This window comes from Mandrillus leucophaeus, unplaced genomic scaffold (genome assembly GCF_000951045.1).
Source record: "Mandrillus leucophaeus isolate KB7577 unplaced genomic scaffold, Mleu.le_1.0 Scaffold11, whole genome shotgun sequence".
In the NCBI taxonomy this organism is placed as follows: domain Eukaryota; kingdom Metazoa; phylum Chordata; class Mammalia; order Primates; family Cercopithecidae; genus Mandrillus; species Mandrillus leucophaeus.
Window position 1 is genome coordinate 1,530,454 of NW_012099209.1, and position 13,934 is coordinate 1,544,387.

Here is a 13,934-nt window from a genome sequence, read left to right on the forward strand (position 1 = left end):
TTTCTGGGAACACATAGAGACAGGAAGCGGGAAGCACCAAAACCAAATGATTCTCCAGCCTCAGCCTCCAGAGTAGCCGGGATTACAGGTGTGTGCCACCATGCCCAGCTAATTTTGTATTTTTAGTAGAGACAGGGTTTCACCACGTTGGCCAGTCTAGTGTCGAACTCCTGACTTCAGGTGATCCGCTCGCCTCGGCCTCCCAAAGTGCTAGAATTACAGGCGTGAGCCACCACGCCCAGCCGCTTCCTTCCTTTTCATGGCTGAATCATATTCATTGTATGAATAGACCACATGTTATGTTTATTCATTCATTTGTTGGTGGACACTTCAGTTGTTTCCACCTTTTGGCTATTGTGAATAGTGCTGTTCTGAACACGCATGTCCAAAGGTTTGAGTATATCTGCTTGATTTTCTAAATCAAGTTTTATTGGCATGCAGTCACGCCCATCATTTGCATGTTGTCATGGCTACAATGGCCGAGTTGGTTGCAACAGAGACAGCGTGGCACGCACAGCAAATCTATTTACTAGCTCACCCTTTACAGAAAATTTTGTTGACCCCTGTGTTGATCGTAACCAAAATGAGTCTGGAAATTGGGTTGGGTTGCAGAAACTTTGCATTAAGCCCGAATGACCATTCTCCACTCCTTCTACCTTTCTGGAACAAAGGGGTTACATTTCCCAGCAAGCCGTCCTGAGCCTCAGTCCCCAAGCCGTATGGGTAACACGATGGGTCCCACACACTGAAGGACACAAGATCAAAGACTTGGAAGCTTTTTGTAGCGAGGGGCAAATAGATCCACATCAGTCACAGCGTGTAGCCTACGCACTTTGGTACAGGAACAACTCGGTCTCTAAGCCCTGCAGCCTGGCTCACGCAGCAAAAATGAGCAGGGGCACTCAAAGACCAGCAGGCTGACTCTGGGGACACGATGCAGACAGCTGTGGTTTGTCCCGTTTTCCCAGCTATATGCTGTTCTTTGAGAAGATACCACACCCCCACGTGCAAGTTTCTCAGAGGGGAAGAAGTCCCTCAGGGGTGGGATTGCTGTGTGCTGGATCACTCCTGGCGTAAGCCACTGTCTGGCCCCAGTTTTAGTCCTGTTGGCTGTTACTTGCAACCAAAAGCACTCACCGAACCCACTCCTGGTGGTGGATCCCGCAGTCCCCGTCCTGTCCACTCAAATGTAGAAATAACCCTAGACATTAGGAGGTGAATTGCGGAATTTACCGAGGAAACTGGGCTGAATCAGATTCCATTTCTACTTCCTCGTGGGATGGGGACTCAAAACAGAAATTAAATTCAGTTGTTGGAAAATGGAGTTTCATTCATTGCACATTTGAGTTTATGAAATGAGATTCCCAGCTGGTACATTTAAAACAGACATGGCCAGGCACAGTGGCACACGCCTGTAATCTCAGCACTTTGGAGGGCTGAAGCGAGAGGATAGCCTAAAGCCAGGAGTTCAAGACCAGTCTGGGCAACATGGCGACATCCTGTCTCTACAAAAAGTACAAAAATTGGCCAGGTGTGGTGGCACACACTACTTAGGAGGCTGAGGTGGGAGGATCGCCTGAGTCTGGGAGGTCGAGGATGCAAGGGGTTGAGATCGTGACATTGCACTCCATCCTGAGTGACAGAGCAAGGCCCTGTCTCAAAAACAGACAAACAAGAAAATCCCAAAAAAACCAACAAAACCAAACAAGCATGGGGATGTGGGTTGAATCAACGGCGTGTATTCCTAGCATTTGTGTCTTAACTTCCTTAAGGGCAACAGATGGCCAGGCGCGGTGGCTCACGCCTGTAATCCCAGCACTTTGGGAGGCTGAGGGGGTGGATCACCTGAGGTTAGGAGTTTGAGACCAGCCTGTCCGACATGGTGAAATCCTGTCTCTACTAAAAATAGAAAAATTAGCCAGGCAAGGTGGCGAGCACCTGTAATCCCAGCTACTCAGGGGGCTGAGGCAGGAGAATCACTTGAATCTGGGAGGCAGAGGTTGCAGTGAGCCGAGACTGTGCCACTGCACTCCAGCCTGGGCAACAGAGACTCCATCTCAAAAAAAAAAAAAAAAAAAGAGCAATGGTTGCAAATGTCCTGGGTTCAAATCCCAGCTGAGCAAGATCTCATCTCTCCGTACTTCAGTTTCCTTCTCTGTAAAATGGGGATGACTCAGGCCGGGTGTGGTGGCTCAAGCCTGTAATCCCAGCACTTTGGGAGGCCGAGACGGGCGGATCATGAGGTCAGGAGATCAAGACCATGCTGGCTAACACGGTGAAACCCCGTCTCTACTAAAAAATACAAAAAATTAGCTGGGCATGGTGGCGGGCACCTGTAGTCCCAGCTACTCGGGAGGCTGAGGCAGGAGAATGGCATGAACCTGGGAGACGGAGCGTGCAGTGAGCTGAGATCCGGCCACTGCACTCCAGCCTGGGCGACAGAGTGAGACTCCGTCTCAAAAACAAACAAACAAACAAATAAAAAATGGGGATGACTCCAGTCGTGGATGAGCCACATTCACTGGCAAGCAGTGTGTTCTACTGAGTCTGCGTCTAGTAGGTGCTAAACGTAGGTGAGAGTTTTCGTTGTTGTTGTTTGATTGTTTTTGCTGATAAAGGAATGCGAGGAGGCAACCACGTGTCAGAGGCTGTATGTGGTTTTTCTTTTTTTAATGTCTGCTGTTAATAAAATATTTTTACAGAGACCAAAAAGTCAGAATAGTGCAAAACATCTCAACACCATGCATTCATGACCACTTCTCATTTGTGTTAAACATTTGTTCCAAGTCACATATTTACAGAGAAATGAAGGCGTCTGTGCAGACACCGGACCGACGGGGTGGAATCAAAACAAAACAAAAAACAAACAACGCTTTGATTTCACATCTGCAATCACATGCTAAGAGAAGTTGTGTGGAGGGGAAGCGTCCCCGGACTGCTTGGCCGGTTTGTGGGGGTCTGAGGGAGCACGAGACAGGGGTGGACAGGGGTCAAACACCCCTGGCTGTGTGGTCAGGGATGATCAGGGGACCCTCCGCCTGTGACCTGTGTCTCCAGAGAGCCACTATGGCTGGACGGGGGTAAGGGGGTGGGGTGTTACTTGACACAGTCAACTTGATTTTTCTCTAAAACAATAAAAGGCAAAGAGAAAAGCAACACGTGTCAGCAAAGACAACTTTGGTCCTCAACGATTCTTAGGAAAGGATTCTGGGGAGCAGACGGGGTTGTGATCCGGGACCAACGCCCTCCCCCCAACTTCCCCAGGGTGGCAGAGTTCCGGGAGGCCCCAGGTTGTCCCCATCTGCAAAATCGACAGCACATGGGGTAGGGGTCGGGGACAGAAAGGCTCTAAGATCCCAGCCGAGAGAGGTCCCAAGGATTTCTAGTTGGGTGTTTAGTTTTTTGCATCTCTGATGGGGGCATGGTGAGGTCTCAGGCTCTGGCGCCTGAGAGAGGAATTGGGGGCATGGACAGGCACCTCCTCATTTTATGCAAATCATTCAAGGACAGACTGGTGACAATGGACAGAGCCTTCTTTCTTCGGGACACCCTCTTTACTTCCCCCGACACTCCCTGCCCTGGTCTCTGCATTTCTCTTTCTCTGTATATTTCCACCTCTATGTCTCTCTCCGTTCTCATCAGGGCATGATCTCACCCTCTCTGTGCTTTCTACTCTTTCTCTATTCCTCTTGGTCAGGGGACTTTGAGGCATCCCTCAATGTTACCCCTTTAATCCCTGCCCTGCCACAGGCCAACCCTCTTGTGCTGTTTCCCTGATTCATGGAAATCTGCGGCCAGCTCCTTGCATAAAGTGAGGTCCAGGGTTCAGAATCCTGGAGGTGTCATCCAAGGCTGGGCTCTGTGGCCACTTGGTGGGTGGCGTTGGGGAAAGCCCTGCTCCTCTCTGGGCTTTGTTCTGCCAGTCCAGGAACTTCCTGATTTCAAAAGGCTTTCAGCCGCCTGGACTCCTTGTCTTGTCTCTGTCCGTGTCTCAGCCGTGTCCACTCTCTGTCCCATGTGTTGGGCTCAGACACCTCCTATGTGCCCAGCTCCGTGTGGAAGGGGAAGGTTGGTATGGACAGACATGGACAGATACGCATGCGGATGTGTATTCTCGCACTGACACTGCCCCAACACATAATTCCACTAGGCACAGACTCCCTGCCATCCACCTGTGCCCAACCTGTGCTAGGTAAAGTTGGGGGTCCTGAGAGGCCTCAGACCCCAGTCTGGGAGAAACAGAGCTGAAGAGAGAAACCCTAGTCCCATGGCATCAGGCTGGACTGGAGGAGGGATGGAGGCTGGGAAAGTCCTGAGGGGAAGGAAGGAGGGTTTTTTCCAAGAGGGATTTTCATGATGGGTTTCAAAGGATGAATAGGAGTTCTCTGGGAGGGAAAGAAAAGAGGGTGGAAATTGCAAAAACAGTTCTAGCCTGGGAGGCAGGAAAACTCATTCAACAAATATCCCCTGAAGCTTGTTTCCTTCACATGCCTGAGCTATTCTTGGGGAACCCTAAACACAAACACACACACACACACACACACACACAGGTCTCGACCAGAAAGACTCCTAAGGAATCTTTTGGGAAATATCCTGACTATCTCAGGCAGCTCAATTTCCCCATTTCTTTCCAGCCATCCAAAAATGTTCCAGGTCACCCTCACCACAGGTCACAGATCACTTCCCCTTTGGGCTCTACGGGTTACAACCCTGAATCATCCATCCATCCAACCCCCACCCTCAGGCATGGCATGGTCCGAAATTCACATCTGCTCCTCAGCCCATATAACAGTCACATAAGCTTATGCCTGGCTACAGCTTCCCAATCCTTTATGAGAATTTGCATTTTAGCCTTTGGTTCAGAACCTCCAGTTACCTGCATCTGTCTGAATTTAGGGGACACGCAACACCTTCAAGCAAATTAGAAAGTGGCGCCACTTCTTCCAGACACTTGGGCCATTCACATGTTGGGACACCAAAGTCATAAACATACAACACTCAATGTCTAGGATTTGCACGTGGCCTTCTTAGCGATGCCAAACCCTTGGGCAGTGTGCAACTGGGACAACTGTACTCAGCAGCCATGGAGCTCATCTAAGCGCAGGATTTTTTTTTTTTTTGGGGGGGGTAGAGGGGAGGGAACGGAGTATTGGTCTGTTACCCAGGCTGGAGTGCAGTGGTGTGATCTTGGCTCACTGCAACCTCTGCCTCCAGGGTTCAAGCAATTCTCCCACCTCAGTCTCCTGTGTAGCTGGGATTACAGGCATGCACCACCACACCCAGCTAATTTTTGTATTTTTAGCAGAGACGGGGTTTCACCACCAAGGTCGCCAGGCTGGTCTCAAACTCCTGACCTTAAGTGATCCACCAGCCTCAGCCTCCCCAAAATACTGGGATTATAGCCATGTCCACAGTTATAGGTGTCTTTTCAATACAGCCTTCAGAATCTTTCCAATAATCCATTTCAGTGTCTCCAAAGCACCCCCACCCCTCCTCACTGGTTTTAGTCTTCACAAAACAGCTTTTGCAGGCTGGAATCCAATCTCTCCCCAGCTTAAACATCTCCTGGAGCTCCCCGACTGTCTTAGAATAAAAGTGAAACTCCTCAGGACAGCGTACAAGGTCCTGCCTCGTCTGATGCTTCTGCAGATCTCCCCAACCCCAAGGCTCCTCATGATCCCCCTTGCTGACTCAGCTCCAGCTGTGCCACCTTTCTCCTTGTTTCAACAGTTCTCCTCTCCTGGCCTTCGCACATGCTGTTCCCAGGCCTGGAGCTCTTTTCTCGCTAGTAAGTGGTTCCCTCTCATTCTTCACCTCAGAAAGCCTCCCCATCTGATGTTCCATCCTCCAGGAACCCAGTTACTCATCTCACCCCGTTTTCATTTCTCCCTAGCACAGCAAAATCTTGTCTTTCTCAATCCAGCAGAAAAAGGCGTGCCATACAAACACGAGGAAAAGCAGATCCCAGAGCAAACATGGTCCACACTGAACTTTCCCCTAAGGTCCTGTGTGCACAAGGTTAACCGCAGCCAAGTCACTGCAACTTTGCTTACTGGAGAAAGAGCTTCCAGCAGGCTAGAGGGCCATCTGAGGTATCCTGTGGCTTGGGTGTTTGAATCAATAAATAGGATCTTGGAGACTAAACTCTCACTGTGTTTGGGTTTCTCTCTCTCTCTCTCTTTCTCTCTCTCTCATTCTCTCTCTCCCTCCTAGAGTTTCTGGTCTCTTTCTGTTCTTTCCTATTTGGAAAATTCTGGGAAAGGAAGAAGGGGTGGAGAAACCTGGGACCAGGGGATCCCAAATTCTCTTTTGTGATGGGAGGTCCTCATGGCATCCCCCATGGAGTGCCAGGAGAAAGGGCTGAGGGCAGGGGTCTTGCTTGGCAGCCGGAGAAGGAAAGGCAAAGTAGGGGTCTTGGCCTGGAACTCCCACCCCTTGGAGGAGGCCCCCGAGGGGGAATTAGCAGCAATAGGGAGCTGTGTCAGGTCATCCCGATCTCAGCCCACCCTTTCATGGGGCACACAGGCCTAAGGGAGAGGAATAGAGGGTATGGCACCTGGAACCTCGGCCAAGTCTCAAGCAGCTCTTTGAGCCTCAGTTTTGCCATCTGTCAAATGGGTGTGTTGAAATCTATGATATGAGGACTGGGTTTGTTGGGGGAGAGGGAGAGGCAAACTCCCAAAGGGAAGTAGGGGCAGCGTGGGTGCCCCAGAGCCGTCCCCTCGGCCCCCAGGGTTTGGGCGCCCAAGGGCGCATGTGCTTTTGAAATCCCATCCTCCCCCCTCCCCCCATTTATTTTTTGCACAAACATCTAAAGGGACTCCGGTATTCCGGGGCCCTCCAACCAGAATCCTGGTCCCTCCAGTCCCCAGATCACCTAGAGGGGCCCTCCAGGGAGCTCTATCCCTTGCCCAGGGCCCCCCCTTGAGGGAGCTGAGATTTCCATACTTGGCAATTGGTCTGGGGTCCCAGGGGTCTGGGTCCCGTCTTATGGCTTTTCCAGGGGACAGGAGGCTGTGCCTCCCAGTACCGGAGCCCCGGGATGTGGCCTCCTCCATGGGGACGAGGTTTCCCCCATCCCAGCTCAAAATGCCCCCTAGATGCTGGGGGCGTGGCCTCAAGTTGGGGATGTGGCTTCTTCCTTCATCGCGCCCTTGGGCGTGGCCTCCCGAGAGGGCGGGGCATCCTCCATTCCTAATTCTCCAAAAGGGAGAGCTCAGTCAAGGGCGTAGGCGCAGCCCACCCTCGGCGTGTAGTCTCCCGAGCCCCGCCCCTGGGGAGGTCCCACCGAGACGCAAGCCCCTCCCCGCCCAGCGCCCTCCGCGCAGGCGCAGTGCCGCTCGGCCGCCCGCCCCGCGCTAAGGCGCAGGCGCGGCACCACCCTCCTCGGCTGAGCGCGTGTCCGACTTGAGTTTCACGAACTCCTTGGCCACCTCGTCGTTGCTGCGCTGCGAGAGGATTCGCAGGACCGTGAGGCCGGTGTCGTCCATGTGGATGCGACGGCCTAGCGGCAGCCAGCAGGCGGCGCTCCCGCGCTGGGCCAGCTCGCGCAGCTGCAGCACGGCCAGCCCCACCGTGCGGTCCTCGCGCGCGAAGCAGTAGTCTTTGACGCACACCTGCAGCTCGTAGCACTCGGGGCCCGCGTCGGCGCTCAGCGTACTGCGGGGGGCGGGGGGAACGAGAGTCAGGCCACACCCACAGTGATGCCCCGCCCCCACCGCATTTGCTGGCCACGCCGACGCCCGGGAGGACCACGCCCGGGAGGACGACCCCGGGGTACCCACACCTGTCACCTCCCACGCTACGCTAGCCCCGCCCCTGCCCCGTTACGTGCCCTACAACCCTGCGCTTGGCCATGCCCACAACAGCTGATCTCGAGCTGGGCCATACCCACGCCTGTTTGTCCCGTTTTTCCACCCACAGAAAAATGACCGCATAGTTTTACTCCAGCTCCCGCCCCTCTAACCCTTTCCTCAGACACCGCCCCGCAAGGCCATGGCCGCACCCTGAGATACCCGCGCCTGTGCCCTCTGCCGGCTGAACTGCTGCCCGTACGGCCCCGCCCCTAATGTCCCATCCAGAAGCTCTTTAACCAGGCTCTCCTCTAGACCCACGACGTGGCCCTTTCCCCAGCCCCCCACACCCCCAGCCCACCCCTCTTACTTCCAAGATGCCCTCCAGACATGAGCCTGCCCTGGTGCCTCACCATGGGTGACACCACCGCCCGCATGCCCCTCACCTGTGCTCCTGCTCCTAAGCAGTCCCAGTGACCTGCCCTGACACCGGCTGGATAAGAGCCCCTCCTACAGGGCCACGCCGCCCAGCTGCTCCCTCTTGTCCCCCTCCCAGGTTGCACCTCTATCCCTGAAGTACTCCGGCCCACCCTGGCTGACATCTGACCTCCCACTAGACCATGCTTCTCCTCCTGAGTATTCCCTAAGGGGGCCAATCGCCCCAAAACCTTCTGACCAAGCGCCCTGTGCTGACATGACCTGGAACTGGCTTCAATCTTGTCCCATAAGAGCTCCCAGCCCCCCTAGATGATACCAGCTAACCAGCTCTGATTTACCGTTACCTCTGTGCATTTTTATGTATTTATTTTATTTTATTATATTTATTTTTTGAGCGGGCGTCTTCCCCTGTCACCCAGGCTGGAGTGCAGTGGCACAATCTCGGCTCACTGCAACCTTTGCCTCCCGGGTTCAAACGATTCTTCTGCCTCAGCCTCCCTAGTAGCTGGGATTACAGGCATGCACCACCACACCCGGCTGATTTTTTGTATTTTTAGTAGAGATGGGGGTCTCACCATGTTGGCCAGGCTGGTCTCGAACTCCTGACCTCAGGTGATCCACTGCCTTGGCCTCCCAAAGTGCTAGGATTACAAGCGTCAGCAACCGTGCCTGGCCCATAGATTTTTGGTTTTTTAAAGACAGGGTCTCGCTATGTCGGTCACCCAGGCTGGAGTACAGTGGCACAATCATAGCTCATTACAGCCTTAAACTCCTGAGCTCAAGCGATATTCCTGCCCCAGCCTCCCAGGTAGCTGGGACTACTTTTGTCTGCACTTTTGTCCCCCAAGAACATCCAACATTGCCCTGCCCCAGTGCTCTATGAGGCTGACACTTGACCCAAGGATCCAGCCCACATGACCCCAACTTTACCTCTGCTAACCACCACCATCTACCCCCGTGAACAGACTTTTTTTTTGAGACAGTCTTCTTGCTCTGTCGCCCAGGCTGGAGTGCCATGGCACAATCATGGCTCACTGCAACCTGTGTCTCCTGGGTTCAAGCGATTCTCATACTCCTCACCCTCTGGAGTAGCTGGGATTACCAGCGCCTGCCACCACACCCGGCTAATTTCTGTATTTTTAATTTTTTTTGAGTCTCGCTCTGTAGCCCAGGCTGGAGTGCAATAGCGCCATCTGGGGTCATTGCAACCTCCACCTCCTGGGTTCAAATGATTCTCCTGTCTCAGCCTCCCGAGTAGCTAGGATTACAGGCGCCCACCACAACACCCAGCTAATATTTTATATTTTTAATAGAGATGGAGTTTCACCACGCTGGCCAGGCTGGTCTCGAACTCCTGGCCTCAAGTGATCTGCCCAAGTTGGCTTCCCAAAGTGTTGAGATTACAGGCGTGAGCCACCATGCTCGGGCAGAGCAGACTTTTTTTTTTTTTGAGATGGAATTTCGCTTTTGTTGCCCAGGCTGGAGTGCAATGGCTCGATCTTGGCTCACTGCAACCTCCCGGGTTCAAGCAATTCTTCTGCCTCAGCGTCCTGAGTAGCTGGGATCACAGGCGTGCGCCACCACACCCGGCTAATTTTTTTGTGTGTTTTTAGTAGAGACAGGGTTTCACCATGTTGGTCAGGCTGGTCTTGAACTCCTGACCTCAGGTGATCTGTCTGCCTCGGCCTCCCAGAGTGCTGGGATGACAGGCGTGAGCCACCACACCAGGCCAGAGCAGACATTTTTATGCTCTCCACATCATCAGCATCCTCTAGACCCTATCCTGATACCCGCAGCCTAGGCCCACTCCCACCCGAGAACCTCCATCCAGTGTGACCCCACCCCCATGCCTGGGATCCATCCACACTCCACTCCTGTCCCCAGAGCCGACTCCTCCAGATGGGCTGCCCTGACGGTCCTGACAAGGCTCAATGTGGACTCCAGTAGTCCCCACCCCCATGCGACCTCGGTCCTGTCCCCAGGTCCCTCAGCCCCCCACTCATAAGCCTCATCACTGCCACCCTCATTCCTTCACCAGACAGAGTCTCCAGCCCCAGCAATGGCCCTGCCCAACATGCACTTCCTACCCAGACTTTCCCTCCCCTCCACAAGTCTTCATCACGAAGTTACTCCACTCTACTCATTGCCTCCCCTGGGATCTGCCTGCTCCCAAAGGTGACCTCCATCCTCGTGTCCCCTCCCTGATGCCATTCCTGCACTACTAAGGTGTCTCCCTTTCCAGCACCGGCACCTAGAATGTGGCCTCTCCCATTCTTGGGCCCAGATCCCAGATCCCTCCTGCCTAGCTGGCTTTGGGGTTCACCTCGCGGATGCCCCCGCCCTTGCCCCCATGCTCTTCGCAGCATCCCAAACTCACAACTGGAAGCTCTCATTGTACTTGGGAGCCCAGCTATTGTTCTTGGATTTGGTCGCAAACTTGCGTTTCTTGTCGCTGAGCTGGGGCCCAATGATGTTGACCTCGATGAATGGCCGGAAGATGCCAGAAGTCTGCCACTTGAGGTCATTGGCAGCCACCACTGTTGGGGGAGGTAGAGGGTAAGACAGGTCAGGTTCTCCCAGTTGGAAAAAGTAAATGTTTGTGGCTCTCAAAACCTGCCCCAAGGCTGGGCGCAGTGGCTCATGCTTGTAATCCCAGCACTTCAGGAGGCAGGTGGATCACTTGAGTCCAGGAGTTTGAGACCAGCCTGGGCAACATGGTGAAACCCTGTCTCTACGAAAAATACAAAAATTAGCTGGGTGTGGTGGCATATGCCTGTAGTCCCACATGCTTGTGGGGCTAAAGCAGGAGGATTGCTTGAGCCTGGGAAGCGGAGGTTGCAGTGAGCTGAGATTGTGCCACTGCACTCCAGCCTGTGTGACAAACCGAGATCCTGTCTAAAAAAATAAAAATAAAAACAAAACAAAAACAATTCCCGCGCCCGCCAAAAACCATGTCTGAAATAAAGACTACATTTCCCAGCATTCCCATGTAGCTAAGTGTGGTCATATGACTATGTTTTGGCCAATGAGATGAGAGAAAAAAATCATGTGTACTACTTCTCCGCTGTAGTTTAAAAGGCAGGGAGTGAACCCTAAACTTTCCCCTTCCTCTAGCCGCAGTCTGCAATGCTTGTGGGGGCTGAGCTCTTTATGAGCCTACAGTGGAGGAAAAACACATTTGAATCCAGGTGTGGTGGCTCACGTCTGCAATCCCAGCACTTTGGGAGGCCCATGCGGAAGGATTGCTTGAGGCCGGGAGTTTGAGACCAGCATGGATACCACAGTGCTTGAGGCCAGGAGTTTGAGACCAGCGTGGATACCAGACCCCATCTCTACAAAAATATAATTAAAAAAGTAGCCAGGTGTGATGCTGCATGCCTGCAATCCCAGCGACTCCGGAAGCAGAGGCAGGAGGATTGCTAGAGCCCAGGAGTTTGAGGCTGCAGTGTGCTATAATTGCACCACAGCACTCCAACCTGGGCAACAGAGTGAGACTCTGGCCTCTAAAACAAACAAACAACAACAACACATTAGGGATGAAAATGCAACAAAAGATGTCAGCAGCACAGATCACCAGCACCGCGAAGCCGTCGTATCAGCTTGAGGCTGGTTGCTCTTAGACTGTTACCCCAGAGGAAAACTAATTCTATCATTTTTGTTCATTTGTTTACATGGAGTCTCACTCTGTCACCCAGGCTGGAGTGCAGTGGCGCGATCTCAGCTCACTGCAACCTCCATCTCCCGGGTTCAAGCGATCTTCCCACCTCAGCCTCCTGAGTAGCTGGGATTACAGGCGCACACCACCACACCCCGCTACTTTTTGAATTTTTAGTAGAGACAGGGTTTCACCACGTTGGCCAGGCTGGTCTCGAACTCCTGGCCTGAAGTGATCCGCCAGCTTCAGCCTCTCAAAGTGCTGGGATTCCAGGCCTGAGCCACCACACCTAGCCTAATTCTGTCTTATTTAAGCCATGTCAAAAACAACCCAATCTGTGTTCTAGTCAACAAAAGACAAGAAAAGGAAAGCAGGGCTGAGAGATGGAGAAAGTGGGATTCAGTCTTATAACACTGTTTACACTGCTAGATCCAGCCATGCCTGAAGGTGGTGACCTATGGACATTTCCATTTCATGGACCATTAAACAACAACAACAAAAAAGGGTATTGCTTAAGCCAGTTTGAATTTGATTTCTGTTTTAGAACCTAGCAAGTCCCTCCCACCTCAGACCACTCACCTTTCACTGTGACCTTGTGTTCCCCAGTTCCTGGATGAGTAAACAGCTCAACGTGGACGGAGACTTCACCCACAGGGTCTTCTACACCCAAGCCTGGGCAGGGCAGGGGAGGATGGTCAGCATGAGCTCTGTTCTTTCCCACCCACCAGGAGGGACCTTGACGGCCTCCCACCCACCCGTGCTGGCGGCACCAGGTCATCAGCCCTGATAGGGAGGCACTGAGGGGGGCCGGGATAGGAGGTGCTCTTGGGAAGCCAAGAATCCTGGGTTCTGGCCTTTTACTGCCTTGCTGTGTGATCTTGGGTAGATCGCTTAACCTCTCTGAGCCTAATGCAATTCTTTTCTTTTTTCTTATTCCATTGACTGCCATGTTGTCAAAATTCAGTCTTCGCGTTACACTACATCTTGGCAACATCTGGCACCCTGGCCTCCTGTGGCTGTTTGTCCTCTTGGCTGCAACAACGTCACCAACTCCAGATTCTCATCCTACATAGTTGTCACTCCTTCCAACCCCCTTTTGTCATTTTCTCCTCTGTGGGTCCTCAAACTAACCCTGCACCTCAATCTTTGACTCTCTTCTTTGTCTTCACTTCTTCCCTAGGTGCCCATAAACTGGAAAATCCTGCCAGCTCTACCTTCAAAATACATCCATATGTCTTTTACCTGTATCCTACACCTGCCCCCAGCATCCCATGCCTGGACTATCGCATTAGCCTCCTTACTGGTCTCCCTCCTTCCATTCTTTCATCGACTCTCAATATACCAGCCAGAAAAATCGTATTAAGTCAGAGCTTGTCGGCAGGGCACGGTGGCTCACTGCTGTAATCCAGCATTTTGGGAGAGTGAGGCAGGACGCTCCCTTGAGCCCAGGAGTTTGAGACTAGCCTGGGCAACACAGCAAAACCCCATCTCTACAATAAATACAAAAATTAGTGGCCATGGTGGCGCGTGCTTGTAGCCCCAGCTACTCTGGTGGCTGAGGTGGGAGGGATGCTTGAGCTCAGAAGTGTCCAGGCTGCAGTGAGATGAGATCGCACCACTGCACTTCAACCTGGGTGACAGAGTGAGACCCTGTCTCAGAAAATTAAAAAATAAATACATAAATAAAATTTAAAAGTCAGATCATGTCCCTCCTCTGCTTAAAACTCTTCCGTGGGTTGGGCAGTGGTGGCTCATGCCGTAACCCCAGTACTTTGGGGGGCTCATGCCTGTAATCCCAGCATTTTGGGAGACCAAGGTGGGCAGATAACTTGAGTTCAAGAGTTCGAGCCCAGGCTGGCCAACATGGTGAAACCCTGTCTCTACTAAAAATACAAAAATCAGCCGGGCGTGGTAGTGCACGCCTGTAATCCCAGCTACTTGGAAAGCTCAGACAGGAGAATCACTTGAACCTGGGAGGCAGAGGTTGCAGTGAGCCGAGATTGAACCACTGCACTACAGCCTGGGTGACAGAGAGAGACCCTGTCTCA

At 52.7% G+C, this 13,934-nt stretch overlaps 1 protein-coding gene across 1 annotated transcript in view; it reads right to left on the minus strand.

The window, feature by feature from the left end:
* Positions 1 to 2,649: 2,649 nt before the first annotated feature.
* Positions 2,650 to 13,934, minus strand: part of UNC13A (unc-13 homolog A (C. elegans)) — a 103,831-nt gene continuing 92,546 nt past the window's right edge. Inside the window, exons 38-40 of the mRNA XM_011991186.1 lie at positions 12,466 to 12,558; positions 10,609 to 10,768; positions 2,650 to 7,659 (exon numbers count right to left, since the gene is read on the minus strand). Coding sequence (XP_011846576.1) covers positions 7,359 to 7,659; positions 10,609 to 10,768; positions 12,466 to 12,558 — 554 coding nt within the window. The 3' untranslated portion in view covers positions 2,650 to 7,358. The remainder of the gene's footprint in view (positions 7,660 to 10,608; positions 10,769 to 12,465; positions 12,559 to 13,934) is intronic.